At 44.5% G+C, this 27,762-nt stretch overlaps 1 protein-coding gene across 7 annotated transcripts in view; it reads right to left on the reverse strand.

Moving 5' to 3' along the window:
• FBLN2 (fibulin 2) overlaps positions 1-27,762 on the reverse strand; it is a 194,137-nt gene that overhangs the window by 30,492 nt on the left and 135,883 nt on the right. For all 7 annotated transcript variants that reach the window (XM_073352179.1, XM_073352178.1, XM_073352181.1 and 4 more), the window contains 4 exons: positions 18,538-18,724; positions 9,198-9,404; positions 4,338-4,466; positions 3,819-3,920 (listed from right to left, as the gene is read on the reverse strand). In XM_073352179.1, coding sequence (XP_073208280.1) covers positions 3,819-3,920; positions 4,338-4,466; positions 9,198-9,404; positions 18,538-18,724 — 625 coding nt within the window. The remainder of the gene's footprint in view (positions 1-3,818; positions 3,921-4,337; positions 4,467-9,197; positions 9,405-18,537; positions 18,725-27,762) is intronic.

Genomic DNA, 27,762 nt, shown 5'->3' on the forward strand with positions numbered 1-27,762 from the left:
GGTTATTATTGGGACATTTTCCTGCCTGCTCCCTCCTGCTTCATGCCGCATGATGCTCAGTAATAAAATGAGATCACAGAGCACTAGAGGAAAGGAAAAGAGCAAAGCTGTGATGCTGCAGGGTTGAACATGATTCAGTACATGATGCTATAAACAAAATTATAGGACAGTCAAGGAAGGGAAGGGAGAAGCAAAATAATGACATGTCTACAAGTGATATTATCGTCACAGGTGGTAGTGATTTTCAAGTGTCATTAGTGATTTCCAGGGCTTCAATTTTTGGATGCCTAACTCTAGACACCTTAAGAGGGTCTAATTTGCAGAGGGTGAGTGCAAAACATTTCTGAAAATTAGGCCTCTGAGATGTCTCTAGTTTGGTATGTGAAAATCAAGTAATTTTTTAAAATGTAGGCCTAGCCTTTCGTAAGCAATGACGTTTAAAGACACTATTAAATGACAGAATAGTGGTAAAAAATTATTATTGTCCCACTGAAGGTTATAAACCAGGGATGTTGTAACAAGATGTTGACGTACCTGACCTTTATTCTTATAATATCAGTGGGAGACCTGTGGGTTAATCCAAGAATCAAAAATTCCATTGTTTCGGAATGCATTTTCTACAGAAGCTTTGTTACCTGAATTTGCGCACCTTTCATCAGATACATTTATCAAGCTCCTGTGCCAAAGCCCCAAACCTAAAGCAGCAGAATTCACCCTGTCCAGAAAGGTCAAGACCATTCTATGCTACATTAGTCCAATTTAACTGTCAACTGAATTTCTGCTTTTCATAACTGCATGAACTTTTATGGCTTTCCAGCTGAATAATATGCATCCTGAGAACGTATTGCTAGGGGAAAAGCCAAATAGCAGAAGAACACACAATGGTAAAAATCATGGAGTGAGTGATGCACATGTGTTTTTACTAACTCACATTGAAATGTCATATGCAAAGATGGCCAGAGAGCCTTTTAGCACAAATGGTTTAAATGCATTGCGCAGCATGAAGAATTATGATGCTTCAGTGAATGGCTTACACTTATCATTTTACCAACATATTTTCTATGCATGTTGAGTGTAAAGCCCTCTGCACAGATCACCCTGTGGTTGACACAGTAGAATGATCCCAATGTGTTCATACATAACTGGCTTGTGGAACAATTGTGAGCACCTGTAAGGCACTCATCCAGGTCTATATCAACATGTTGCAACCAAAAGGGAAAAATAGAATTCTATTAGCTTTGTTCCTGAAATGATACAATATTTCTTTCACATTGGACCTATTTAAATACAGTGTGTTGGAGCTACCATGTTAGTATCATATTACAATTTAAGCAGAGCATTATGTTCAGTTCAAAGGATACAATTAACATTCCAAATGTTACCGTGGTTGCCTAGAGACAATCATCTCAACACTGATATTGTTGAAACAAGCTGATCTCCATCATGACAAGATTTAAGTAAGGATTCATAGGGAATAATTTATCCCAGGATTTTAACCTCTTGTTTTTGTTCATGGAATTTCTAGGGTTTCCTTGAATTAGGCTGATTCAACTGATATTCAATAGCATTCGAGAATCTATGTTTTAAAAAATATTAACCCTCTGGATTGATTGGGAACATTTCTCTGTGAGAGTTCAGGAGATGCTATCCAACCTTAGTTGGTTAGTTATGATTGATCAGATATTTATTATTGATTGATAAGGACAAGGTATGACACAGGACATTGTGTCGGTTCCATGACTGGAGGACTGTGCAAGCACTTTCTATGTGAATATTCAGATGTGTAAATTTAAAATTCAGATTCTGTGAATAATCATGATGTGACTTTTGAAACTCACTGTTTATAAATACCTAGGACACACATTCAGATGGTGTTAAAGCCCAGGGAGCTGTGCTGATTTATATCAGCTGAAGATCTGGGCCATTTATGCCAGTGAAACTTAGATCATTCAAGTGTTCCAGTACAGCAAACACAAAAAGGCCAGTGAAAATTTATTTAAAGATTCAGGTGAATATTCACAGATTGCCTGTCTCTTCCACCCCCACAAACACACTATTTGCCCAGCACCAACCATGACAAAACCCATTTCACATATGCATTGTAGTTGTAGCCATATTGGTCCCAGGATATCAGCGAGACAAGGTGGGTGAGGTAATATCTTTTATTGCACCAACCTCTGTTGGTGAGAGAGACAAGCTTTTGAGCCACACAGAGCTCTTCTTCAGGTCTGGGAAAGGAACTCCTGGCATCACAGCAAAACTCAAGGTGGAACAGGTTGTTTAGCATAAGTAGTTATTACATACTGTAAGGGACCAATCAAGGTAGAATGACCCATTAACACCTCTGCAGTGAGAGGACAAAAAGAGGGCAGTAGTGGGTTACAGATTGTTGTAGTTGTTTGTTGATACCCACTATGGGTTCCAGTGTGGGGTGGTAGGTGAGAACTATGAGTATACACCTTAACACACTTAAAACCACCTTCACCAAATAAGGACACTTCACCAGAGAAGTAGATGGCATCATGGAATGGGCCACCCAGATACCCTGAGAGAACCTGTTTCAATCCAGAAATAAAACCCCATCTGCACACCCCTCATCCAGTGCACTAAATGCCCCAATAACACAGTATTGAACTCATACAGGAAAATGATAAAAGACAAAAACACCCTATCACCTATGGATGAACACTTTTCACAAAGCGCTCACTATATTCTGACCTATCAGTCGTCACCCTCAAAAGAAACCTGTGCAACACTTGCAAAAGAGGACCCCGGACAGACCCCTGGTGAAGCTTATGTCGGTCAAGGGTGTGTTTTTTCATACCCATGACCAACAAAAGTTTTATTGACCAAAGGGCTACTGTAGACAAAGTCTAAAAATCATGGACTGGACATAGACACTGGATTTATGGCTTATTACAACAACCTGTAACGCATTATCCCCCTCTTTTTCTCCTATGACTGCAGAGGTATTAATGGGCCACTCTACTGCAAACGTTTGTCTCTCTCACCAACAGAGGCTGGTCCAATGAAAGATATTACCTCGCCCATCTTGTCTCTCTAAAACCCATTTCAGTCATTTACAAATGCCTCTTCTATTATATAACTTCCCACAGTGAATATAACCCTTCTATACAAACTTGGCTTGAAGGATGGAGTTCACTCCTCCACCTGTAGAGAGAACACAGATTTGCAGCAGAGCCTCTCTTGGTTTCCATGCTAGCTCATAGGCTGGAACGGTAGCCTCTGCCACTTCACAACTTCACTGCAGAATGTCAGGGCCACTGGATTTGTGCTGTTGTAGATCCCATGGCCCAGACCCCAACTGCTTTTGATTGGAGGCTCCCCTCCAATGTCATGCAAGGCGTGTACAGGCCCCATTCCTCCAACCTGAACAACTCCAATACAAGACTTAGGTAAAGCAAAAGGTGAATTTTACATTTTACATTTAGTGAAAAAGGGATAGTAATAAGGTCTTATGTTTTAACAAGAGGTATGGTCTGACCAGTCTTAACTACTTTGCCATGCACACAGTCAGGGAATGCATCTTTAATCACCACAGTGGAAATGGCTAACCAGGCAATTCTTCAAATGACCAGATGGATGTTGTAAGTGATATGTCTGAGGTGCTCAAACACTTTTAGCATCCCTAGTGCTATCTAGTTTTAAGTACAGTAAAGTTAAGTCTCTACTATCACCTGCAGTTAGCAATATCAAAAATAATAGGCCCTTAGAGAAATGTCCATGAGGCTCCCAAGATTAATGGGAACCATATAATGTGTCTTTAGTCTATTATCTCAGTGGAAACACCTACTCACCTTCACAGGAAACGCCATCAGCCATGAGAGCATATCCACTTAAACAAGAGCACACAGCATTTCCTTCCACAATATTACAGATGTGCTTGCAGGGGCCATTATCTAGACAAAGCAAAGTTTCAAACATTTTAAAATTCAACACAGAAGTCCTCTAAAGAGCTTTGTTCACCCAGGTATAATCCCAGGTATAAAATGTGTAAACGAACAATCTCTTGGTACTTACCATCCTTCTATTATACTCGAATATTCCTACGTGTGTTACTTAAGTTATCCTGCACCGCTCTTCTGTTTAAAATAACCTAAATAGCAAGTGTGTAATAACCTTGAAATTAGAGTCTAACCTCAGATTACCTCAGCACATTCCTCCTGACAATCCTCTAAACTCCTCAGGCTAATACAAGAGGTAACTTATGTATGTATGTGCACGGAAATGAAATCAGCCAAGGGAGCTTTGGAATTTCATTCCAGCCTTGTAAACATTCCTAAACCATCTGTCTCCAGCTTGTCTGTCATACATACCTTTACACTTATTTTGCTCTACTTGTAAAGTCTTAATAGTGGTAGGCTGAATATTAGAGGCTTCTGGAGCAATGGTTGCTTCCACTCCTATGTTTTGTCCATCATCAATGTTTTGTCCATCATCAATATCTGTGAACATGTACAAAAACAAAGAATGTAGAGATGAATATTGCATCACATCCCTCAAGTGCCAGAAGCAAAGATTCCAAGTCAGACCTGTCATTCAGTTATGCTACTTTCTGTAATCTATACAAATAGATTTTCAGATGACTCCATAACTTCTCCTGCAAAACTGATGAAGGCGCTGAGTTGATATTTGTGATCTTAAAACATATTGTGTCCAGGCAATTGTCCAAATAGCATAAGCACATGCAGAGGGTTGTATGCATAAATGGATATGCTCCAGAATTAGCAGGCAGGGTAGCCTGCTGTACAATTCCTCCACCAAGTTAAATTTTTCTTGTAGGTATCAAAATCTAATTCATCACATAACAGTTTATGATTTAAGCCTTAGACTGTTGCCCTGCCATGAAGCCAATCTCCTTGTCTTAATTCCTTGGATGAATTGCATGGTCAATATATAAAAATATATGTGGTCTTCAAACATATGCTGTATATTCTACTAAAATGTAATTGAAAATAATACGTCCACTGTTGTAGGCACAGTATGAAAGAGAATAACATCCAAACAGACAAGTAGGACTTTTCGTGACTAACATCTATCATTTCCCTTAAGTGTCTAAAAAAAAACCTTTAAAGGTATGAAAGCAGGTCTAAACTAGTGCTCTGCTCTGTTATATCAACAGTAGCAATCCAGCTTGTGTGTGTCATCTTTTTGTGTCTAAGCTGAACAAGGCCCAGTTCTGCCCTGGGATGTACAACTCCTGCTGGCTTCAGCAGAAGTGGTACACACACATCTGAGCACACAATATGACCCACAGGGTGTATGACAATGAGAGATGACTGACCAGGATTACTGCATGGAGATTTTCCATGAAAATAACAGGTATGAGAGGCGCAGAGGCATGAGGCAAGGGCAGTAAAACTTCATGTGGTATGTCCCAGTTAGATTTCCCAGTGTCAGAAAATAAGGCAAGAGATACAGATGTGTTTGATCCAGCTAGATTTCCTGCCATGAGGGTAAGCCAACCCAGCTAACAAAAATAAAAGGCACATTTTGTATGAATTAAGACATTACTGATTAATTCTCTGTAAAAACAGAGATTTTCTTTTTTCAAAATATTAACAGGAAAATGTAAATTAAAAGAAAAAATAATCAGGGTTCTGCAGAAAGTTAAGTGGGGTTATCCATACCTGAGAGTGCATTGGGGGACAGAGGAGACAGACATATAAAACACGATGGGTTTGTTACACACCTCGTCAGGGGGAAATATTAAACAGGAGGAATAAGAAGTCCAGTAGGAGCACTGAGAGCTACAGCAGGAAAGAAGGGAGATTAGCCAGACATCCAACTACATGCATGTCTCTTCTTGCTCCATGGCCGGGTGTAATCAAAGGCCCTCTCCTCATGTACTACACCTCTCCCTTGCCCAGCATGAAAACAAGACATATGTAGTGCTCATGAAGAGATATTCACCAGGTCCTATGGCCAGAAAGAGAAAATGGGAAGATGCCATGGCTACTAGATAGCCAACTGGTGGTGCATTGCAACCTGGAAGGGCAACGAAGCATTCTCCCTAAACTCATGCAAAACGTGGAGATGAGCTATGTAATCTTGCTTATAGTGCAGCAGTGTGAATGGAATATTGGTGCAGAAGCCCTGTTCCAGCTCCACCATCTCTGTGTCCCACAGCTTGGGCTCTTTCTGCATGGACCAGCATATGGAACTATTGTTACTGCATGCCGAATGCAGACCCGGCCTTCCCTTAGGAATTTGAAGATTACTTCATCCTGGACTGAGGGTAAAATTTTCAAAAGCACCTAAGTGACTTAGGAACTTTAGTCTCATTTTCAGAAGTGATTTAAGACCTTAGGAGCCTAAGTTCCATTGCCATTCAATGAGAATTAGGACCTTAAGGGTCAGATTTTCAAAGGTATTTAGGAACCTAAAAATGCAGGTTGGTGCCTAGTGGAGTTTTCAAAAGTGCCTGGACAACCGTCTATATCTTTAGGCACCTAAATACCTTCATGAATCTGGTCCTATTTGCCTAAGTCACTTTTGAAAATGGGATTTGGGCTCCTACATCACATTGGCACTTTTGAAAATGTAAACCTGAATGATTACAGTGCTTTGTAGATTTTACATATCTTAATTTATTTCAAGCCTTCCTTCTAATCATCTAGGAAGTTTCTGATGAGGAAATAATGATGTCTGGAAAACGGTATACCAATATACCACCTCCCACTTCTCATAGGGCATTTTTATTTGTTATGATGAAAACTAAAAGTTAAATAGACAGTGACTTTGATCACATGTATTTTAAAAAAGAAGAGTCCACTTTAAAACAGAAGTGCCAGAAAAAAAGTTTTGGCAAGGAAGTGGTTTGCATATTAAATGAGTTACTGTTCTTGAATAGATATGGGCAAACTATTTACTGTATAATATAAAGAACCATCCACCAACTTTCATTGAAAGCTCCAAACAAACCTATTTAGAGTACATTAGCAAAGGTTCATTCAACTATTTTCACCATTGAGTCTCATTTATATTCACTAAGTTGTGATCTGAAGAACTTCACTCAAAATAGAGGGTGCTCAGCACCTCTCATATTTCCTAATATACCGATGGTCTTCAGCCAGGATTGAAAGCACCAATGAGATGTTCTCTCTACTGGCAGACTGACCAGAAGTAGTGATCACCAAAAATCTTATAAGAACCCATCATCAAATCAAATCTCAAAGGGAGACAGCCTCCTTGCAGATCGAGCACCACCTGGATCAATCTCTAGCTCGGTCCTTGAAATGGTCTATCTGGATGACCAGAATGGCCCTTTCACAAGGTTTCATGGGTCATTTTCACACTTCAGTGGCAGAGAAACTCTTGATCATTTCAGCTACCGGGACAACTGACCACATAGTCACAGGTGGTCAGCTTCAGCATAAACGCCCTCATGAAGTGTACGCACCATTTCTGGAAAGTTCATTCCCAAAAGTTTTCTAATCTAAGTTTACAGACCCAGATGTTACATGTTACAGATGTTTTAAAAAAAGAATAAAAATTAAACCCAAAAGTAGAACCCAGCACTAATTCTGCACACAGCAGCACTTATCTGATGTGGCTTTACGTACAGCCGTCTTGCAAAACTGCCATGAAAATTTGCTACCAGACACAAAATCTACTACTCCACAACCAGGCTTCTGATGATGTTGGTGGCAGGATCAAACAAACAAACAAATAAATAAATTTGATGTAAGTGAGAGGGTGAACTAAATTTTGCAAGGCTGAAGTACACCACCTCTGTATCAGGTTCCTTACACAGAATTTAATATAAAAAGAGCAGACAACTGACAACTGTAGCAAAAGCATAGTCAAAAAATACCTCACTGATGTAACTTTCTCAAAATCATGGTGAGAAGAATGATATAATAAGAACTTATTATTTGGATTTAGCTGACAGTACTTGGAGTCTAAGGTTTGGCAAAAATTGGATGGCAGCATTTCTTTTGCTCATTAAATAAGCAAAGAATGTCTAAATTAAAAGCACATGTAATTAACCTAAAGTTTTAACTTTTCAGATTAGCTGACTTGAAATCTTGCCATTGGAGAACTTTATACATCCAAACAATTACAACACAATAGGCTTTCTTTGCAAGCCTTCCACTGTATTCAGGAACATTATATTTTATATCACTGGACAGAAGTCAATGATTGCAAAAAAAATTCAAGTTCAGGAAGCACTACCATGTGTTTGACCTGAATAAATATTATTTTCATTTGGAAAACTAGCCATGACATACAAAATACCTCATGTGACACATGACACACTGCAAATGCAAAATTACAAATCCTTTACTTTTTTCAAAGGACCCTAAAGGTGCCTTCCTCCTTTAGGATCTATTGAAAATGTCATCCCAACTGCATTTACGTTTACATTTGTCACATTTTTTCTGTAATGTATGCAAATTTCAAAAGTTGCAAGAACATATTTTAAGAGGTTCCTCTTCTTGCTCACATTCCAACCTTTTCTGCTCCTGTATTCTGATGTGAAGTCATAATGCTAAATTTACAAAATCATATTCATGATAAAAAGATCATTTGAAATATAACTACTAAAGGACACGTGAGTTTGGAAATGAAATTAGTCACATCCTCAATTTGAACATCGGGCTGGACCTTTTTAGAACGATCAGGTTTGGTTCAGATTATTAGTTTCCCCAATGCAATATAAGTAGCGTTTTACTCCCAACAACTCCTCCCTTGGAACCTCCAAACAATTGTTCAGAGTGGAAATCCAGTACAAGAAAGTATCTTCCATTCTTAATGGATCCTTCAATTCTTAGTGGAAGATACATGTCTAAACCCCATAGATAACTTTGAAAAGCTTCTCAACCCATATCAGGAAAAGATCCCTGACTGAGAACTATCAGACTCAAGAAAAATGGTGGAACCTCCATTGCTTGGGTCATTTAAAAAAAAAATGATAAAGACTAGACAACATAGCTGAGGGAATAATCCTGCTGATCTAGTTGCTATGATTTCCTATTTTCTTCGTAAAACCTCTCTCTCTCTCTCCCTCTCTCTCTCCAACATTTAATTTACACTCTCTGTTTCAGATAGTACGAGATTAAATAAAAAGTCAGATTAAAACTGGACAGGTCAGTAAAGATGGCAAGGTGGGGACACTACTAGTCATGTATGGGATGACTTTTCTTAATTTGTTTCCTGTCCATGTTTCTCACCTGGATTACAGCTGAGCCCATCATCTTGCAGAGTAAATCTTGGGAAACATGAACACTTGTAAGATCCCACTGTATTGATGCACAGGTGCTGACAGAGCTCTCCAGGATAGACAAGGCACTCATCCAGGTCATCTCCAGGTAAGTTGTTAGACAGTTCAGCTTCGTTACTGATGGACAAGGCTTCATTGTGATCCTCAATTTCTGAAACTACCAGCATTATAGCATCATTAAGCGAGACAAGAACCTAGAGAATACGGCATGTACTGTCATGAGGAAAAAAACACCAGCAGACACAGTGAAACGCACCTTAAGCAGCGATTCAAGGGATAAAAAAAAATATTTGCCCTAAATAGGTGGTTCTTTAACTAAATGGCAATCATAATTGTTGTGTAAGCTTTGAGGATGCAGTTCTTTAAAGTGGCCACCGACTAAAGGACGGTCCTTCATGCACCTTCACTCTGTTTGTAAGGTCCACTATATTATTATTTGTATGGCAGTAGTGCCTAGAGGCTCCAACTGAGACTGGGGACTGACTGTCCTAGGTACAGTACACAGAAGTACAGTAAGAGCCAGCCCCTGTCCTAAAAGCTTACAATCTAAAGAGACAAGCCAGACAAAAGATGGGAAGGGAATCAGAAGCTCAGAGAAACACAGTGTTGCTCAAGCAAAAACAGAAGGTCAGTGGGAAAAGCAGAAATAGAATCCAGGTCTCTTGAGTCTCAGTCCAGTGCTCCATGCTGACTATCCCTACCCATTATAATTTCATCTTGGATAAAGTTACTGATACGCTTCTAGGGCAGGTGCTATACCTTGACCCCACTCTCCGTCTCTCTTGTGGGCACTCTTTCTAAGCCCCAGGCCCTTAGCTGTACTTCTCTTAGGCTGGCACTCTGTGGCATATGCCACTTTTCGACTGTATCACCAGGTTACAGTACCCAGTTTCACCGACCTGTTATCCCAGCAGGCCCACATTTTGCTTTGCTATACATTTCTCTCCAGGAGCTGCGATCAGCTGATGAACATAGTGACTTATGACAGCTTTTTCAAAACACATACGATTTATTTATCCATAGGAACATAACAAGTACAGTAACCAGGGTTAAAATGACAAAAGCCTAAATGCATTATCCTGCATTGGCCTTTCCTTGCCAGTTCTAGGTAGGTGAGGCAGACTGTCCAGGAAGCTTCTACCTCTCATTCTGATTTCCCCAGTCAGTGTCTCTCCCATTAGTTCACTGGCTTTTTATCCATTATTTTCTTTCCTTTGTCTGATTTGGGACCCTGCACCTGATTCAAACTGGTCTATATGTTTCTCCATAGGGCATTAGCGGTAGCCACCCATCAAGTATTGTTCCTCTGAGCCCAGGCAATTGAATTAAAAACCTAGGTAGTTGGGAAGAGCTGGACTTAATTCTAAACTGGCCACAAGATAACCTCTAAACCCACAAATATGCACACAGTATTCATAAGAATACTATCAATAATTTCCTATTCTTCACAGTCGTCTATCCATATATCTACTAATAATTTTAAGAAGAAATAAACATTGAGAGATGATCAGAGTAATCAGAAAGAAAAGGAGTACTTGTGGCACCTTAGAGACTAACCAACTTATTTGAACATAAGCTTTTGTGAGCTACAGCATCCGATGAAGTGAGCTGTAGCTCACGAAAGCTTATGCTCAAATAAATTGGTTAGTCTCTAAGGTGCCACAAGTACTCCTTTTCTTTTTGCGAATACAGACTAACACGGCTGTTACTCTGAACTCTGAAAAGAGTAATCAGAGCAGTTCCTATTCAAGGCATTACTTCTGTAGGCATGCTCTGTATGTATAGTACCAACTGAAAATGACCCACACAATTTTAAAAAATCATGTTATAGTAGTATGCTGAGCATGGGTCAGAGTATTTCTTTGGGATTAATATGCATCTGTGATCAAGGGCCTTCAGCCACATTTAGGGTCATCTCCTCCCCCCAGCCACGTATCAAATCCTCCAGAAATGTCCTGTGCCTTGATTATATTGCTTGATTTGTCCAGAGATCTCTCTCTATAAGGCTGGAAAGCTCCCGTTTGCTACTCCTGGAGAGATCATAGTCTAAGCCTTAGCAAACCTGCAGTGGTGTTCCCTTTTGGATCACATAAGTTTCAGTAACTTATTCTGTGGTTTCACAAAAATAAAATTCAGAAAACCTAGAGATTCTAATGCATGTTTGTGTGTGCTCAGATATTCAATGTTGCGTTCCATATCATTTCAGTAGTAAGAAACACTATTGACTATGAAACAAACACCTTGTTTTGTTCCTAGCACCTTATGTTTCAAAATCACTTAATTCCAACTCTTTGAAAACTCTTGGGGTTTTGTTTGTTTGTTTGTTTTTAAATAAAAGCTGTCATCTGTGGGATATTGTAAGAAGAAGCATTAGTGATTATACTGAATCATACTGAATCATAGCAACATAAAAGAAATGTAAGAATGATGCCTAATGGCAACACCATTCATAGTTTTTTTTTTTCATAAAAAATCCTCAGCCCACAAAGTTTAACAATAAGACAATTCCCATATTTCACTAAAGCAGGGATGCTTCAAGCCAATCAGAAAGGGGGGAAAATGTGCTTGCTTCAGATATGCCTAGTGTACCTACAGTAGATGAACAATCAACGCTCTCTTATCCTTTTTCCTATTCTTTCCTCTTTGTCGCTTACAAACTGCTTTGGCTGGATCAAGTGCCTGAGAGTGAACAGCAAGAGCAAAGGGTCATGCATCTATTCATGTGCAGAGCCAGAGTTTTAAAAAAGGGCCCTGCTAAGAAGCACGAGCAGAAGAGAATTTTCTGAAATCCTGCAGATAGTTTGAACAGATAACCCTAATGCATCAAAACTACTATTTTAACAGGTGTGTCCCTTTAAAGGGGAACTGTTTATGAGCGTTCTGCTTGTGGAAGATATTTTAATTTATTACACAGACAAAATATTTACCTAGCAGATGTTTTCTTTCACCAGGCCACTTCCACTTGTTGACTGAAAGTGCCTCTCTTTCTAATAGGTGTAGGGTATAACGTTACTAAGGATTTAAAGGGGTTTTGTTGTATTTCTGTATGAGTTTTGGTTTGGTACTTAGAAAAATAGTTTCCTTTCAATAGGTCTGTTTCTTTACCAAGTATTTGTTTAAGCCAGTTCCACTAAAATACATTACTATGCTTCCCATTATGTAAAAGTTAATTAAATGTCAGAAAAATTGAATGCCACGTTAATTATTTTATGCATTTTAAAAGAGTAATTTAGGAAGGATTAAAGTAAAATACAGTAATTCTTCAGTTGGACTTGTCAGGCCCAAATTAAGACCTTAGAGGAGAGGAAGAAGAGACAGAGCTTGAGCAGACTGAGGGTGGAAGCATTATGCCTACCAAGTACACGTGCAGACATAATGGGTCTAGGAGTGATGGGGCAGCTTGCTCACTAGTACCCCATCTACCCCCTCTGAAAAGATGTAACCTGTTATCCCAATGCAGCTCTCCAGGACCCCGATTCAACAAACCATCCCTATTTAGCATAGCACTTCAGTGGGTCCTTAACTTTCACCATTCTTAAATCCCATTAACATCAACAGGACTTACATTTAAGTATGTGCTTAAGTGCTGTGCTGAACTGGGGCACAGATGCTGTCCAGTGCCTGGCAGGGGCTGGACAGGGACAATAGTCATGCCTCCAAACATCTGGCTCTGGGTATTTTGCTCTGCCAATAGCAAGCCCTTGCCAAATCCACATCCATATGCTTAGGGACAAAGCTGGGAAGCGAAAGCTCCTTGCTCCTGCCCCTCAGCCACACAGTGTCTGCTGGGGCAACTGTGAATTACACTAAAGTAAAAGTGATTTCCACCCCCACCCCATGAAGTTTATTGTAACAAGCCAAACAACATGTAACTATTTAAAACTGGACTAGTTACAGCAGAGAGGCCTCAAAGGAGTAGAGTTTCCCCCCCTCATAGCTAGAGATGCCAAGTCTTGTCAATTCTACTCTACACAAGGGTTGACAGAAGTTGGCATCACACTAGGGTGACCAGATGTCCCATTTTTAAAGGGACAGTCCCGTATTTAAGCCCTCCTGCAGGTGTCCCGATTTTTCTTAAAAAATGGACAAATTGTCCCATATTTTCTGTTCCCCCCCACCAGTACTGGTGGGTCCTGCTGCTGGCCAGATCCCTGCTCGCCAGCCAGCCACCCACCATTGGTGAGCGTGGGGGTCCAGTAACCGACAATGAGAGTGGGTGTGCAAGCCTGGTGGCGGGGCAAGGCTGCAGCGTGGCGGGCCGGCCACTCCCTCTGCTGGTCTGTCAGTGCAGTCCCCACTGCATGTCAGCTCTCAGCCAGCCGGGTCTCGCCCCTTGTCCCGTTTCTGGCCGGCACTGACTGCGCTCTGTGGTGGCTGGCGAGTGTGGGTGCCGGGCAGTGGCTGGTTATGCGTCACCTCTGCTGCCCACCCATTGGCCTTTTATGTGCTCTCCCTCTCGCTGTCCTCTCACTGCTTTGCCCCTTCACGCCCCAGCCCTGGTGCTCATCCATAACTACCCCCCCTCCCTCCCACCAGCGGGGCGCGTCTCACTCCCAGCACTGTGCAGAGAACCAGCACCTGGTCAGAATGCTCAGCTTGCCAACAGCCTGGCCGGCAGGCTCCTTCCTTCCCACACTGCCTCTGGCTGGGCTAGCACCCCAGGAAAGCCCAAAATCCTCTGGCCCCAAGTGCTGGCAAGGAGGAGCCAAAACCTGCATGTGCCAAAGCCCCGTACAGCATTGGCACAGAGAAGCCTCTCTACCCCTCAGCTAAGCTCTGGAGTCAGGGCCGGCTCTAGGATTTTTGCTGCCCAAAGCAAAAAAATTTTGGGCTGCCCCCGCTTTTTTTTTCATGCCCCCCTGACGCTGGCTCTGCCCCAACTCCGCCCCCTTCCCAATCCCTTCCCCAAATCCCTGGCCCTGCTTCCTCCCCCGGGCGTGCTGCATTTCCCCCCCCCCATTGCTTCCCACGGCTCCTCCCCCGCAACCTCCCGCCCTAGCTTACCTCCGCTCCGCCTGCTCCCCTGAACACGCCGTCACTCCGCTTGTCCCCCCTCCCTCCCAGGCTTGCAGTGCGAAACAGCTGTTTTGCGTGTGGGAAGCCTGGGAGGGAGGGGGAGAAGCGGAGTGGCGGCGGCGCGCTCAGGGGAGCAGGCGGAGGCGGAGCGGAGGCAATCTGGGGCGGTGGGGACACATTTCGAGGGGGGCGGCACATTTCTAGGGGCGGCATGGCCGGCGCCAGAATGCTGCCCCTAGAAATGTGCCACCGCCCCAGGCACCTGCTTGTTTTGCTGGTGCCTGGAGCCGGCCCTGTCTGGAGTGGCAGGGGGAGAAGCAATTTCCAGCCTGTTTGTGCCCCAACCCAGTGGCTCCACAACAGCCCCCCTGGGCAGGGGCTTAGCTCCCTCTTCACTCACTCCCCTCTCTACCCGGGTCCTACCCCCCAGGGAGCATGGAGCTGCTCCGTCCCCTAGGCACCCTCCGCTGCTGAGCCACCTCTCTGGCCTGGCTTGCTGAAGCTCCTGCAGTCAGGTTCCCTGGGCCCTGGTGCACAATGCATCCTCAGGGCTTAACCCCTTCCTGCCTGCACTGTAGCAGAGTGAAGCGGGGACAGGAGGTGGCTGGGTTATGTCGGTGGCCAGCAGCAGCCTGGAGGAGGTGTTAGCTGCCTTCTCACACTGTAGGCAGGAAGGGAAGGGAGCTGCTTCAAGCCACGGTAGGTGGGGAGAAAGACACAGGCCAGGTCATCCCTTCCCCTCCCCCTCTGTGGCTGGAAGCAGCTCCTGACCTGTCCCTCCCACACAGTGCCAAAAGGCTGCTGCTGGCCACATTCTGGTATGAACCCTGGCAGAAATCTGGGGAGGGTTGTGAATGTGAATGTGAATATGCATGCCCCTCCCTCCATGTGTTGCCTCAGGAAGACCCGGCACCAGGTACCAGGAGAGGCGGGTCTGTCCCGGAGGCCCAGCCAGGCATGGAGGGCTCAGAGCACCAGGCAGGGAGGGTCGGGTCGGTTGGTCACCTTCCCATGTGAGAGAGATGAACGGGAGTGTGTGTGTGTGTGTCACCACTCCCTGTGTGAACCCTAAAGCTTTGAAGATAAGAAGGTAAATAAAAAGAATCCAACTCTGCAATATTTGTTTTCAACAGGGGCTCAGTCAACCTGATGTTAATTTGAACGTTTGTACTACATAGTTCTGATTGATTACCATTGAACTTGCTTGAATACGAGTAATTTTACCAGGTGTCCCGTATTCAGCATAGGGAAATATGGTCACCCTACATCACACACTCGTGAGAACTCAAAGTGAAGGTGAGGGGTTTACAAGTAACAGGGGACTTTGTGTCAGGTAAAAAGCTTCAGATACAGAACAAACCAAAGCTTCATCCTTCTACCAACCGTCTATTGCTTGCAAGAGCCACAGTTTTTAAAAGAAATGGGCTGGTAATTAGATGTGTGCAAAACTCAAAAGTGTTCATTTGGGGGAATTTATTTGTGCACAAAGGTTTGTTATATTTGTTTTGCCCAGTCCTGCTGTAGGGGATGGCTATTGCCATATAAAAAAAACTAATTTTCTTTGCGGTTTAAGATTTGAAGCTCTCTTCACTTGGAAGGGACCCCTTCTTGTTCAAATGTACCCATACCCAGCCAAATTTCACTCCAAAAGATGAGTTCACCAGAATGACTTTTCCTCCTCAAAAACAGCTCAGTTTGAGTACCAAGTGAAATGCAAAGAAAACCAAAGCACAAACTTAGAAAACTAGTACAAATATTTTGCACATCTCTATTAGCAAGATAAAGCTAGAGATACCTTACTACCACCTCAAGGGAAAACAGCTGATCTGATTAGACAGCATGGCACAGGTAAGGACCAAGATCTTCAGCTGTTATAAATCAGTGTAGCTCCATTGATCCTAAAAGAGGATCTGGCCAAAACCCAAATTCTTTAAAAATATGTAATGGATTTCTGCAACTTTTCACATGCTGTACCTATCTGAAGAATCAAACTATTGTTGCATCAGTGTGACTGTTCTGGGCATTCTTAACAAAATATGAAATTATTATTAAAGACATTGGTACGCAGAGTTCCTTTTTCACTCTACTTCTGATATGCTGTTCAGCAAACAAGGTTCTTTAGGAGAGACTTTCGGAGATTTTTTGGGTCGGAATTTCCAGGAGCTTTGAAAACTTTCACATGAAAGCACTGAGAACATCAGGGTCACATTTTATACCATCTTACTTTTTAAATTCCCATGTACATCTTTCGCCTTCCTTTAAAAAACAAACAAAAAAAAGAAGCGCAGTGTATTTTTTTACATACTATATGCTAATACTCTGGAAAAAAACAAGTGGAGAAATAACCCCCTGTCCTTTGCCCCCGGTGAAAATGTACACAAATGTTGTCATTTCCCCCAGAAATCTTTAAAACATCGTGTCTTTAAAAGCTTTCCACTCTTTAAAAAGAAAACACATAAAAGCCTGTGTGTTCTAGATTTCTGTTTCTTATTGAAGTTCCAAAGCTTTCGAATGTCAGAAATGTGTGTGTAACACAGCACTAGCTGCACTAACCAGTCCCTACACTGGTTTAAAACAGAATCATTCCACGTACAAATTGGGAGAAGAGAATGGGCAAGGATTTGAATCCAGCATGCTAGATGGCTATCCAGAGGGACAATTACTTGTTAGTTACGTGTAACAGGTGTTTGGTACTTCATGCTGGAGAAAGTATAATCTAGTGGTTAGAGAAAGGGACGACGAGTCTTGACTCTATCATTCTGTTCCCTGGTTCCACAACTCTCTCACTGTGTGACCTTAGGTAAATTCACTTAACTGCTTGGTGTCAGTATATTTGTTTTCAAAATGGATATAACACTATTTGCACAGCTTGCAAGGACACTAAGGAGCTGCATTAATGTTTGTAAAAAACTTTTTGAGTCCCTGACTGACAAGTGTTGTGGTATTTAATGCAAAACAAGGATAGGCCAATATGTGTCCGTTTTGGTTCATCTGCAGTTTGCAAACCTTATTCAAGAGGTTTTGTTTGCACCATAAACCAGTGGCCAGATTGTTTGGAGCAAACTCAGGGCTTGGCCACACGGAGACTCTAGGGTATAGCTACAGTGCACAAACCTGCTGCACACTAAGTCACTGTGTGGACCTTGCTACTGTGCACTAAATGTCCTGTAGTGTGCTTTGACCTACTGCAGTCAAACTGCACTACGGAGCTTGGAGCATGTGGTAGCAGAGTCCAAAAGGCCAATCAGAACGTGGCCTATGAGTTGCTACCCCTATAAAAAGGCACCCACCCCCACCTTTACCTTTGCAGTCTTCCATGGGAATGACCCACTGCCTTTCAGCCAGCCTATTCCAGCACCAGTGACTCTGGGGAGCACTGAGAGGCAGCTCCACCAATCTCCTTTGGTATTTTGGTATGGCTGCTACCCGCCAATTTTAAAAGGATCTTTCGAGGGCTCAGAGCTGCCCATCTGCCTATAGCAAAAAGGCAGGAAACAGATTGCCCTGCTGCTACCATTACGTTTACTGAGCCGGACAGACAGGAACCCCCAGCCTCTTCAACACCATTTGGTAGGGTGCTACTTGCTTCCACTGAAGGTGGACTCAAGGGAGAGGATGGGGAGAAAATGTCACTAGTGATGCCCTAAGTCTGCATTGAAGAGGCAAATGCTTTTTCAGTGAAACTATTCAGCACACCCTGTAGAAACTACTTGGCTTTACATCAGTGTTGTGACAAGCAACAAGGAAACAAGAGGACTGAGACCTTGGTTAAGGCTTTGTGGGCATGGAGAGTTACTCTTGACGAACTCTGTGTAGATGCTCTTATTACAGAATAAGAGTGCCTTACTCCAGATTTGCCTAATACAGTGGAGTTAATCTGCTTTAAATTCATACCCTACCTCATTCCAGATTAACTTTCACGTGTAGACAAGCCCTAAGCATTAGTAAATATTTCCTTTGCACAGAAAGGAACAGTCAGTCCTATTTGGCTCAGTGAAAGTGTTGGGGATAACCATTCTGGACAATCTAGTAGGTTGCATCATCCAACCTGACAGCTAATGAAATACCAGCAGATAGGTGGGCACCCCAAGTTCAGAGGCATCTAAAATTTCTGACCCAATTCAGTCCATCTCTGGTCCAAAGGAAGCGCTTTATTTTTGACTGAAAGTGAAACCAATTGTACTTCCACAGTATCAGTTTGGGGTTTTTTTTGGTCTTGAATGAAGAAACTGCTCATCTGTACAACTGCCTGTAATTAAAACCAGGGAACCTACTTCTCTCAGGTGTCACTGTTGGCAGAGGTTCGGGATGCCTTTTTATTTCTGGAGGAATAAGATGATCTTCTCCTTCACAGCAGGACAGCATCACGTGGTTGCAGGGATAGCCGAGATTTGGGTTGGACTCACAGGTTTGCCCCTCACTTTTTACCCTCTGTCCCAGAGTGCAGCAATCACAACATTGCTGTAAAGAAAGGAGACAATTAGCAGCCTAGTTTTTTGGTGCCTGTGTTATATATAAATAGAGGTGGGCCCAAGCCCCAGAATTGAGTCGATCTGAACTTCCCCCAGGAGCAAGGATGTCTGAATCAATGGTTAGGATTTAGCCAATTACAGAAATGGGATCCTCACTCCCTGCTTATTTGGCCTGTCTAGTACAAAGAGGGCAACTGAAGTTGGATGGATATTGAAATCTAGCTGCAATGTGGACTTCAGTTACTGTTCACATGGAAGCAGAAGGCAAATGCTGTAGGAACATCTGCTCACAACAGTTGCATACATTAGTCATTGTTTTGGATATATGTTAATACACCACAAACTAGATGTGGAAAATGTGTAGTTTCTTTAAGACAATTTCAAATGAACATACAGAACCTTAGCCAGCAATCAGTTACTGTCTAGTAAATTGTCAAATATCTTTTTATAAGTACCATGCTTCATAGAGCAAGTTACCGTTTCATTGGTCTCACATTAGATTTGTCTTTATGTTGGATTTTTGACAAAACTGCAGTAGCAACAGTAAATGAAATAGTGCTCCTTTGACAGCTTGGGCTAATTAAATACATAGGAGGGAAAATGACTGAATGCACATTGGAATCTGCACGTTTAGCCTTCGATCGCTAAATATAATACCATTTCACAAACACCCAAATTAAGTGAATTTACCATTATCACTTAATTAATATTTCTGTCAACGTACTACCCAGTCTTTTGCAATGAATCCTACACACTAGCCTACACAAGAAGTTAGCCAGCTCTTAATAAGGGCTCAAATAGCCAGTTTGAGATGAGGTTAGAACAGCACTGCTAATATAATCAACTTTTTCTTTCACAATAAGATTGTTAATTTATCGTAGGAGGTGATGGTAGTTACCCCATGGCATTCAACTTATGATCCCTTTGCAAAACCCTAAACTTCACTGTGACACACTGAGCACTATATTTACCAAGTCCACAAATGTAGGAGACTACTGAGGGCTAGATTGTCCCTGGCCCTTACATCAGTTTATAGTAAGGGAAGATGGTATAGGACGCTGTCCTCCTTTAGCACTCTGCATAAGCACCAGGAATACTCAGATGAACAGAGACTGCTCCCTCCAGACACCTATTGTCCAGCAAATGGACTCTGGCTTTTGTATTCCCGGACTCCCCTGAACATGAGCCCACATAGCTGACAGCTGCAGAGACGGGGTTAGGAAACAGACCAGAATGCATTGCTAAGAATTGCACCCGTCCTCCCCTTCCATGGGTCATTTAGAAGGGATAACACAGATTGTGGTCTTTCCCTGCACACTGGGGAGATGAGGGAGGATTCGTTCTGTCCTGGGGCACATCCCTCCTGGAGTTTCCCTTGCGGTGGGGTGATTGTACTGACCTTTACTCAGGGCTATATGCAATTTCCACAATCAGGCCATAAAAGTGCATGAGACAAACACAGAATCCTATACATGTTTAAGCCCTGGTCTACACTAGGACTTTAGGTCAAATTTAGCAACGTTAAATCGATTTAAACCTGCACCCGTCCACACAGTGAAGCCCTTTATTTCGACTTAAAGGGCTCTTAAAATCGATTTCCTTACTCCACCCCTGACAAGTGGATTAGCGCTTAAATCGACGTTCCCAGCTCGAATTTGGGGTACTGTGGATACAATTCGATGGTATTGGCCTCCGGGAGCTATCCCAGAGTGCTCCATTCTGACCGCTCTGGACAGCACTCTCAACTCAGATGCACTGGCCAGGTAGACAGGAAAAGAACCGCAAACTTTTGAATCTCATTTCCTGTTTGGCCAGCGTGGCAAGCTGCAGGTGACCATGCAGAGCTCATCAGCACAGGTGACCATGATGGAGTCCCAGAATCGCAAAAGAGCTCCAGCATGGACCGAACGGGAGGTACGGGATCTGATCGCTGTTTGGGGAGAGGAATCCGTGCTATCAGAACTCCATTCCAGTTTTCGAAATGCCAAAACCTTTGTGAAAATCTCCCAGGGCATGAAGGACAGAGGCCATAACAGGGACCCGAAGCAGTGCCGCGTGAAACTGAAGGAGCTGAGGCAAGCCTACCAGAAAACCAGAGAGGCGAACAGCCGCTCTGGGTCAGAGCCCCAAACATGCCGCTTCTATGATGAGCTGCATGTCATTTTAGGGGGTTCAGCCACCACTACCCCAGCCGTGTTGTTTGACTCCTTCAATGGAGATGGAGGCAATACGGAAGAAGGTTTTGGGGACGAAGAAGATGATGATGAGGAGGAGGTTGTAGATAGCTCACAGCAAGCAAGCGGAGAAACCGGTTTTCCCGACAGCCAGGAACTGTTTCTCACCCTAGACCTGGAGCCAGTACCCCCCGAACCCACCCAAGGCTGCCTCCTGGACCCAGCAGGCGGAGAAGGGACCTCTGGTGAGTGTACCTTTTAAAATGCTATACATGGTTTAAAAGCAAGCATGTGAAAGGATTACTTTGCCCTGGCATTTGCGGTTCTCCTAGATGTAGTCCTAAAGCCTTTGCAAAAGGTTTCTGGGGAGGGCAGCCTTATTTCGTCCTTCATGGTAGGACACTTTACCACTCCAGGCCAGTAACACGTACTCGGGAATCACTGTAGAACAAAGCATTGCAGTGTATGTTTGCTGGCATTCAACCAAAATCCGTTCTTTATCTCTCTGTGTTATCCTCAGGAGAGTGAGATATAATTCATGGTCACCTGGTTGAAATAGGGTGCTTTTCTTCAGGGACACTCAGAGGAGCCCATTCCTGCTGTGCTGTTTGCCTGTGGCTGAACAGAAATGTTCGCCGCTGTTAGCCACAGGGAGGGGGGAAGGTTGAGGGGGTAGTTACGCGGTGGGAGGAGGCAAAATGCGACCTTGTAACGAAAGCACATGTGCTATGTATGTAATGTTAACAGCAAGGTTTACCCTGAAAGAGTGTAGCGACTGTTTTATAAAATGTGTCTTTTTAAATACCGCTGTCCCTTTTTTTTCTCCACCAGCTGCATGTGTTTCAATGATCACAGGATCTTCTCCTTCCCAGAGGCTAGTGAAGCTTAGAAAGAAAAAAAAACGCACTCGCGATGAAATGTTCTCCGAGCTCATGCTGTCCTCCCACACTGACAGAGCACAGACGAATGCGTGGAGGCAAATAATGTCAGAGTGCAGGAAAGCACAAAATGACCGGGAGGAGAGGTGGAGGGCTGAAGAGAGTAAGTGGCGGGCTGAAGAGAGTAAGTGGTGGGCTGAAGACAGGGCTGAAGCTCAAATGTGGCGGCAGCGTGATGAGAGGAGGCAGGATTCAATGCTGAGGCTGCTGCAGGACCAAACCAGAATGCTCCAGTGTATGGTTGAGCTGCAGCAAAGGCAGCTGGAGCACAGACTGCCACTGCTGCCCCTCTGTAACCAACCGCCCTCCTCCCCAAGTTCCATAGCCTCCACACCCAGACGCCCAAGAACGCGGTGGGGGGGCCTCCGGCCAACCAGCCACTCCACCACAGAGGATTGCCCAAAAAAAAGAAGGCTGTCATTCAATAAATTTTAAAGTTGTAAACTTTTAAAGTGCTGTGCTTAAAGTGCTGTGTGGCATTTTCCTTCCCTCCTCCACCACCCCTCCTGGGATACCTTGGTAGTCATCTCCCTATTTGTGTGATGAATGAATAACGAATGCATGACTGTGAAGCAGCAATGACTTTATTGCCTCTGCAAGCGGTGATTAAAGGGAGGAGGGGAGGGTGGTTAGCTTACAGGGAAGTAGAGTGAACCAAGGGGCGGGGGGTTTCATCAAGGAGAAACAAACAGAACTTTCACAGCGTAGCCTGGCCAGTCATGAAACTGGTTTTCAAAGCTTCTCTGATGCGTACCGCGCCCTCCTGTGCTCTTCTAACCGCCCTGGTGTCTGGCTGCGCGTAACCAGCAGCTAGGCGATTTGCCTCAGCCTCCCACCCCGCCATAAACGTCTCCCCCTTACTCTCAGATATTGTGGAGCACACAGCAAGCAGTAATAACAGTGGGAATATTGGTTTCGCTGAGGTCTAACCGAGTCAGTAAACTGCGCCAGCGCGCCTTTAAACGTCCAAATGCACATTCTACCACCATTCTGCGCTTGCTCAGCCTGTAGTTGAACAGCTCCTGACTACTGTCCAGGCTGCCTGTGTACGGCTTCATGAGCCATGGCATTAAGGGGTAGGCTGGGTCCCCAAGGATACATATAGGCATTTCAACATCCCCAACAGTTATTTTCTGGTCTGGGAATAAAGTCCCTTCCTGCAGCTTTTGAAACAGACCAGAGTTCCTGAAGATGCGAGCGTCATGCACCTTTCCCGGCCATCCCACGTTGATGTTGGTGAAACGTCCCTTGTGATCCACCAGAGCTTGCAGCACTATCGAAAAGTACCCCTTGCGGTTTATGTACTCGGCGGCTTGGTGCTCCGGTGCCAAGATAGGGATATGGGTTCCGTCTATAGCCCCACCACAGTTAGGGAATCCCATTGCAGCAAAGCCATCCACTATGACCTGCACATTTCCCAGGGTCACTACCCTTGATATCAGCAGATCTTTGATTGCGTGAGCTACTTGCATAACAGCAGCCCCCACAGTAGATTTGCCCACTCCAAATTGATTCCCAACTGACCGGTAGCTGTCTGGCGTTGCAAGCTTCCACAGGGCTATCGCCACTCGCTTCTCAACTGTGAGGGCTGCTCTCATCCTGGTATTCATGCGCTTCAGGGCAGGGGAAAGCAAGTCACAAAGTTCCATGAAAGTGCCCTTACGCATGCGAAAGTTTCACAGCCACTGGGAATCGTCCCAGACCTGCAACACTATGCGGTCCCACCAGTCTGTGCTTGTTTCCCGAGCCCAGAATCGGCGTTCCACAGCATGAACCTGCCCCATTAGCACCATGATGCATGCATTGGCAGGGCCCATGCTTTCAGAGAAATCTGTGTCCATGTCCTGATCACTCACGGGACCGCGCTGACGTCGCCTCCTCGCCCGGTATCGCGTTGCCATGTTCTGGTGCTGCATATACTGCTGGATAATGCGTGTGGTGGTTGATGTGCTCCTAATTGCCAAAATGAGCTCAGCGGCCTCCATGCTTGCCTTGGTATGGCGTCCGCACAGAAAAAAGGCGCGGAACGATTGTCTGCCGTTGCTCTGACGGAGGGAGGGGCGACTGACGACACGGCTTACAGGGTTGGCTTCAGGGAGCTAAAATCAACAAAGGGTGTGCCTGTACATCAAGGAGTATTTCAGGCAGGACTGCACGGAGGGTTCCAATAAGAAATGGTGCACCAAAGTTATCATTGTTATTGGAACAAGGAGGTTAGCCTGGCCTCTGATTGATACATGGCTAGATTTACCTCGCTGCGCCTTCTCTGTGAGTGACTGCAGTGTGATCTAGACAGGGGAGGAGGAAAATGAGTACAAAACAAATCTGGTCTATTTCTTGTTCTGACCCACTCCATCTATCCTTTACATCTTTGGCTGGCAGCAGACGGTGCAGAAGGACTGCATGCCATCCACATCTCATGGCTGCTTGGCAGAAGATGGTACAGTACGACTGCTAGCCATCTTCATCTCTTGCCTGCCTGGCATAAGATGGTACAATACGACTGCTAGCAATCCTCATCTCTTGCCTGCCTGGCAGAAGATGGTACAGTACGACTGCTAGCAGTCCGTATCGCCTGCCCGCTCACCATAAGACGGTTCAATAGGACTGCAGGACTAAAGAGAATGACCTGGTCAAGTCACTCCAAATTTAGTCCCTGCGCCCATGTCTGCCCAGGCGCTCCCAGCCGACGTGGCCAGGAGCACCTCGGACACGACGAGGACGACTACCAGTCGTATTGCACCGTCTGCTGCCAGAAGGCAATGGGTTGCTGCTACTGTGCAGCAAAGCCGTACCGCGTCTGCCAGCACCCAGGAGACATAGGGTGACGGTTACCTGAGCTGGCTCCATGCTTGCCGTGGTATGGTGTCTGCACAGGTAACTCATGAAAAAAGGCGCGAAACGATTGTCTGCCCTTGCTTTCACGGAGGGAGGGAGGGAACGGGGGCCTGACGACACGTACCCAGAACCACCCGCGACAATGTTTTAGCCCCATCAGAGTGCTCCATTGTGAGTGCTCTGGACAGCACTCTCAGATGCCCGATTGTTTGCCATTGCTCTGACGCTGGGAGGGGCGCTTACAGGGTTGGCTTCAGGGAGCTAAAATCAACAAAGGGGGTGGCTTTACATCAAGGAGTATTTCAGGCAGGACTTCACGGAGGGTTCCAATAAGAAATGGTGCACCTAAGTTATCGTTGTTATTGGAACAAGGAGGTTAGCCTGGCCTCTGATTGATACATGGCTAGATTTACCTCGCTGCACCTTCTCTGTAAGTGACTGCAGTGTGATCTAGAAGAATGAGTCCCCTAGACAGGGGATGGGGGGAAGCAAATCTGGTCTATTTCTTGTTTTGATCCACTCCATCTATCTTTTACATCTTTGGCTGGCAGCAGACGGTGCAGAAGGACTGCATGCCATCCACATCTCATGGCTGCTCGGCAGAAGATGGTACAGTACGACTGCTAGCAGTCCGTATCGCCTGCCCGCTCACCATAAGACGGTTCAATAGGACTGACTGCAGGACTAAAGAGAATGACCTGCTCAAGTCACTCCAAATTTAGTCCCTGCGCCCATGTCTGCCCAGGCGCTCCTGATCGACCTCACAGAGGCGACCAGGAGCACCTCAGACATGACGATGACGGCTACCAGTCGTACTGTACCGTCTGCTGCCACAAGGCAAGGGGTTGCTGCTACTGTGTAGCAATGCCGTACCGCGTCTGCCAGCATCCAGGAGACATAGGGTGACGGTTACCTGAGCGGGCTCCATGCTTGCCGTGGTATGGCGTCTGCACAGGTAACTCAGGAAAAAAGGCGCGAAATGATTGTCTGCCCTTGCTTTCATGGGGGGAGGGAGGGTGGGAACGGGGGCCTGACGATATGTACCCAGAACCACCCGCGACAATGTTTTAGCCCCATCAGGCATTGGGATATCAACCCAGAATTCCAATGGGCAGCGGAGACTGCGGGAACTGTGGGATAGCTACCCACAGTGCAACGCTCCGGAAGTCGACGCTTGCCTCGGTACTGTGGAAGCGCTCCGCCGAGTTAATGCACTTAATGCACTTAGAGCATTTTCTGTGGGGGGACACACACTCGAATATATAAAACCGATTTCAAAAAAACCGACTTCTATAAATTCGACCTAATTTCGTAGTGTAGACATACCCTAAGAGTCCTTTCTGAGCATTTCTCATGTTTCAGCATAATTAACAGCTAATCAAGCAAGGAAGTGGAGAAGCTAACTCTCCCTGCTACACAGACCATAGGGAGATCACAGGTAAATGAAGATGCCCACCATGATGTGAATATTAAATAGCTGACTTGACACCTTAATAAGTACATTTAGATGCCCACATTCACAGTGAATGGTTATAAAATGCTTGACAGCACTCAGAATCTCCCTTCCTCTAGATAAGTGATGAGAGTCAATGTGTCCAGTTCTCATTTATACCTCTGCAACCCCACTGAGACTGCCCATAAGAACGAAGACCAGGGAATTCAGTGTAGTTCAGCTGCAGACAGCAATCAGTGGCATGAAACAGAAGCCACATTTAAACTGGCACCAGCTGACAATGTCAGCAGAAATCCCAAAAACTAAATGAGGTGAAAACTGAACTAAGCTCTCTCTTCCAGAGCTGGTTGTACCAAACCAGTCTCCTATCAAAGGCTGGTTTCCTCCCAGCGTCATGCTGTGCCCGTTCACACACCATCCCTGTCAAACTTGGATTTTTCACCAGCACTGCTCCCACTATGGACAGGGCTGTAACAGAGAATCTGGGCTTTAAGGGCTTCCTCCAAAAGACCCACAAAAGGCAGTGCATGGAACTCAGTTTTTCTGCATCTGAAGAATGAAGGGCTGAGTCGCCTCTGTGAAGATTCAAACCTGCAGTTTCAGGGAGCCTACATATTTCATACCTGACGTTCAGGCCACAAAACTATTCCCCCTCCTTGCTCACTTTACTCCCTCGACTTCTCAGCCTTTGCTCTAGCACACCACATGTCCTAATGTGGCTTATACTACTATTTGTAAGAGCTTCAGAAATTTAATAGATGATCAAACACTGTACACAGCTGCACATTTAACAGCCACAGAGAAAAATCCAAAAAGACAGATTGGGCCACCTTTTCTAAAGCAAAGTCTGTTCACACTGGGTTTTTTTGGGTGGGCACCAATCTATAATTGCAGGCCCTACTCCTGCCATTGACAAACTAGCCTTTGGTACTACAGCGGCTTGAAGGTTTTGTCAAAACATTGCTTCCCAACAAAAATGGCTTCCCAACAAAAATGGCTTTTCAACTAAAATGGCTTTTCATTTTGTTAGCCACGTTCTACATTTTGTTTAAAACAAACAAAACCATTATTAATGACTTTGAATGGCCGCTGTGAATGTCGATGAATAGTTATGGGGCCAGGGAGAGGGAGTGGAAATGACTCTACTGCCAGGTAGGTAGGCCATGCACCTAGGACATGGGAGACCCAAGTCCAAAACTCTGCTCCTATGACTGATTATTTACAAACAGTAGAACCGCTTCAACAGTAGTGACTGAGACAGTCCCATACCAGAATAGCCCAGTGGCAACGTGGGAGACCGAAGTTCAGATCCCTTCTCTACATCAGGCGGGACCATCCACATCAGAGGTGAATTCCCTAACCACTGAAGTTGCTGCCTCTCCCCAGGACCATTCAGTAAATCTAGTCCTCATTTGCTTTTTTCATAGCTGCCAAAATCAACACGAAAAATTTTGAGTCAGGCTGAAACAAAGCATTTTGATTTTTTGTTTGGCTGAAACTATTTGGCAAACTTGGTATGAATTTGCAAATACACCTCTACCCCGATATAATGCGGTCCTCGGAAGCCAAAAAATCTTACCGTCTTATAGGTGAGACCGTGGTATATTGGGGTAGGGAGAGGAAC

The sequence above is a fragment of the Lepidochelys kempii genome, chromosome 7 (genome assembly GCF_965140265.1).
Source record: "Lepidochelys kempii isolate rLepKem1 chromosome 7, rLepKem1.hap2, whole genome shotgun sequence".
Taxonomy (NCBI): domain Eukaryota; kingdom Metazoa; phylum Chordata; order Testudines; family Cheloniidae; genus Lepidochelys; species Lepidochelys kempii.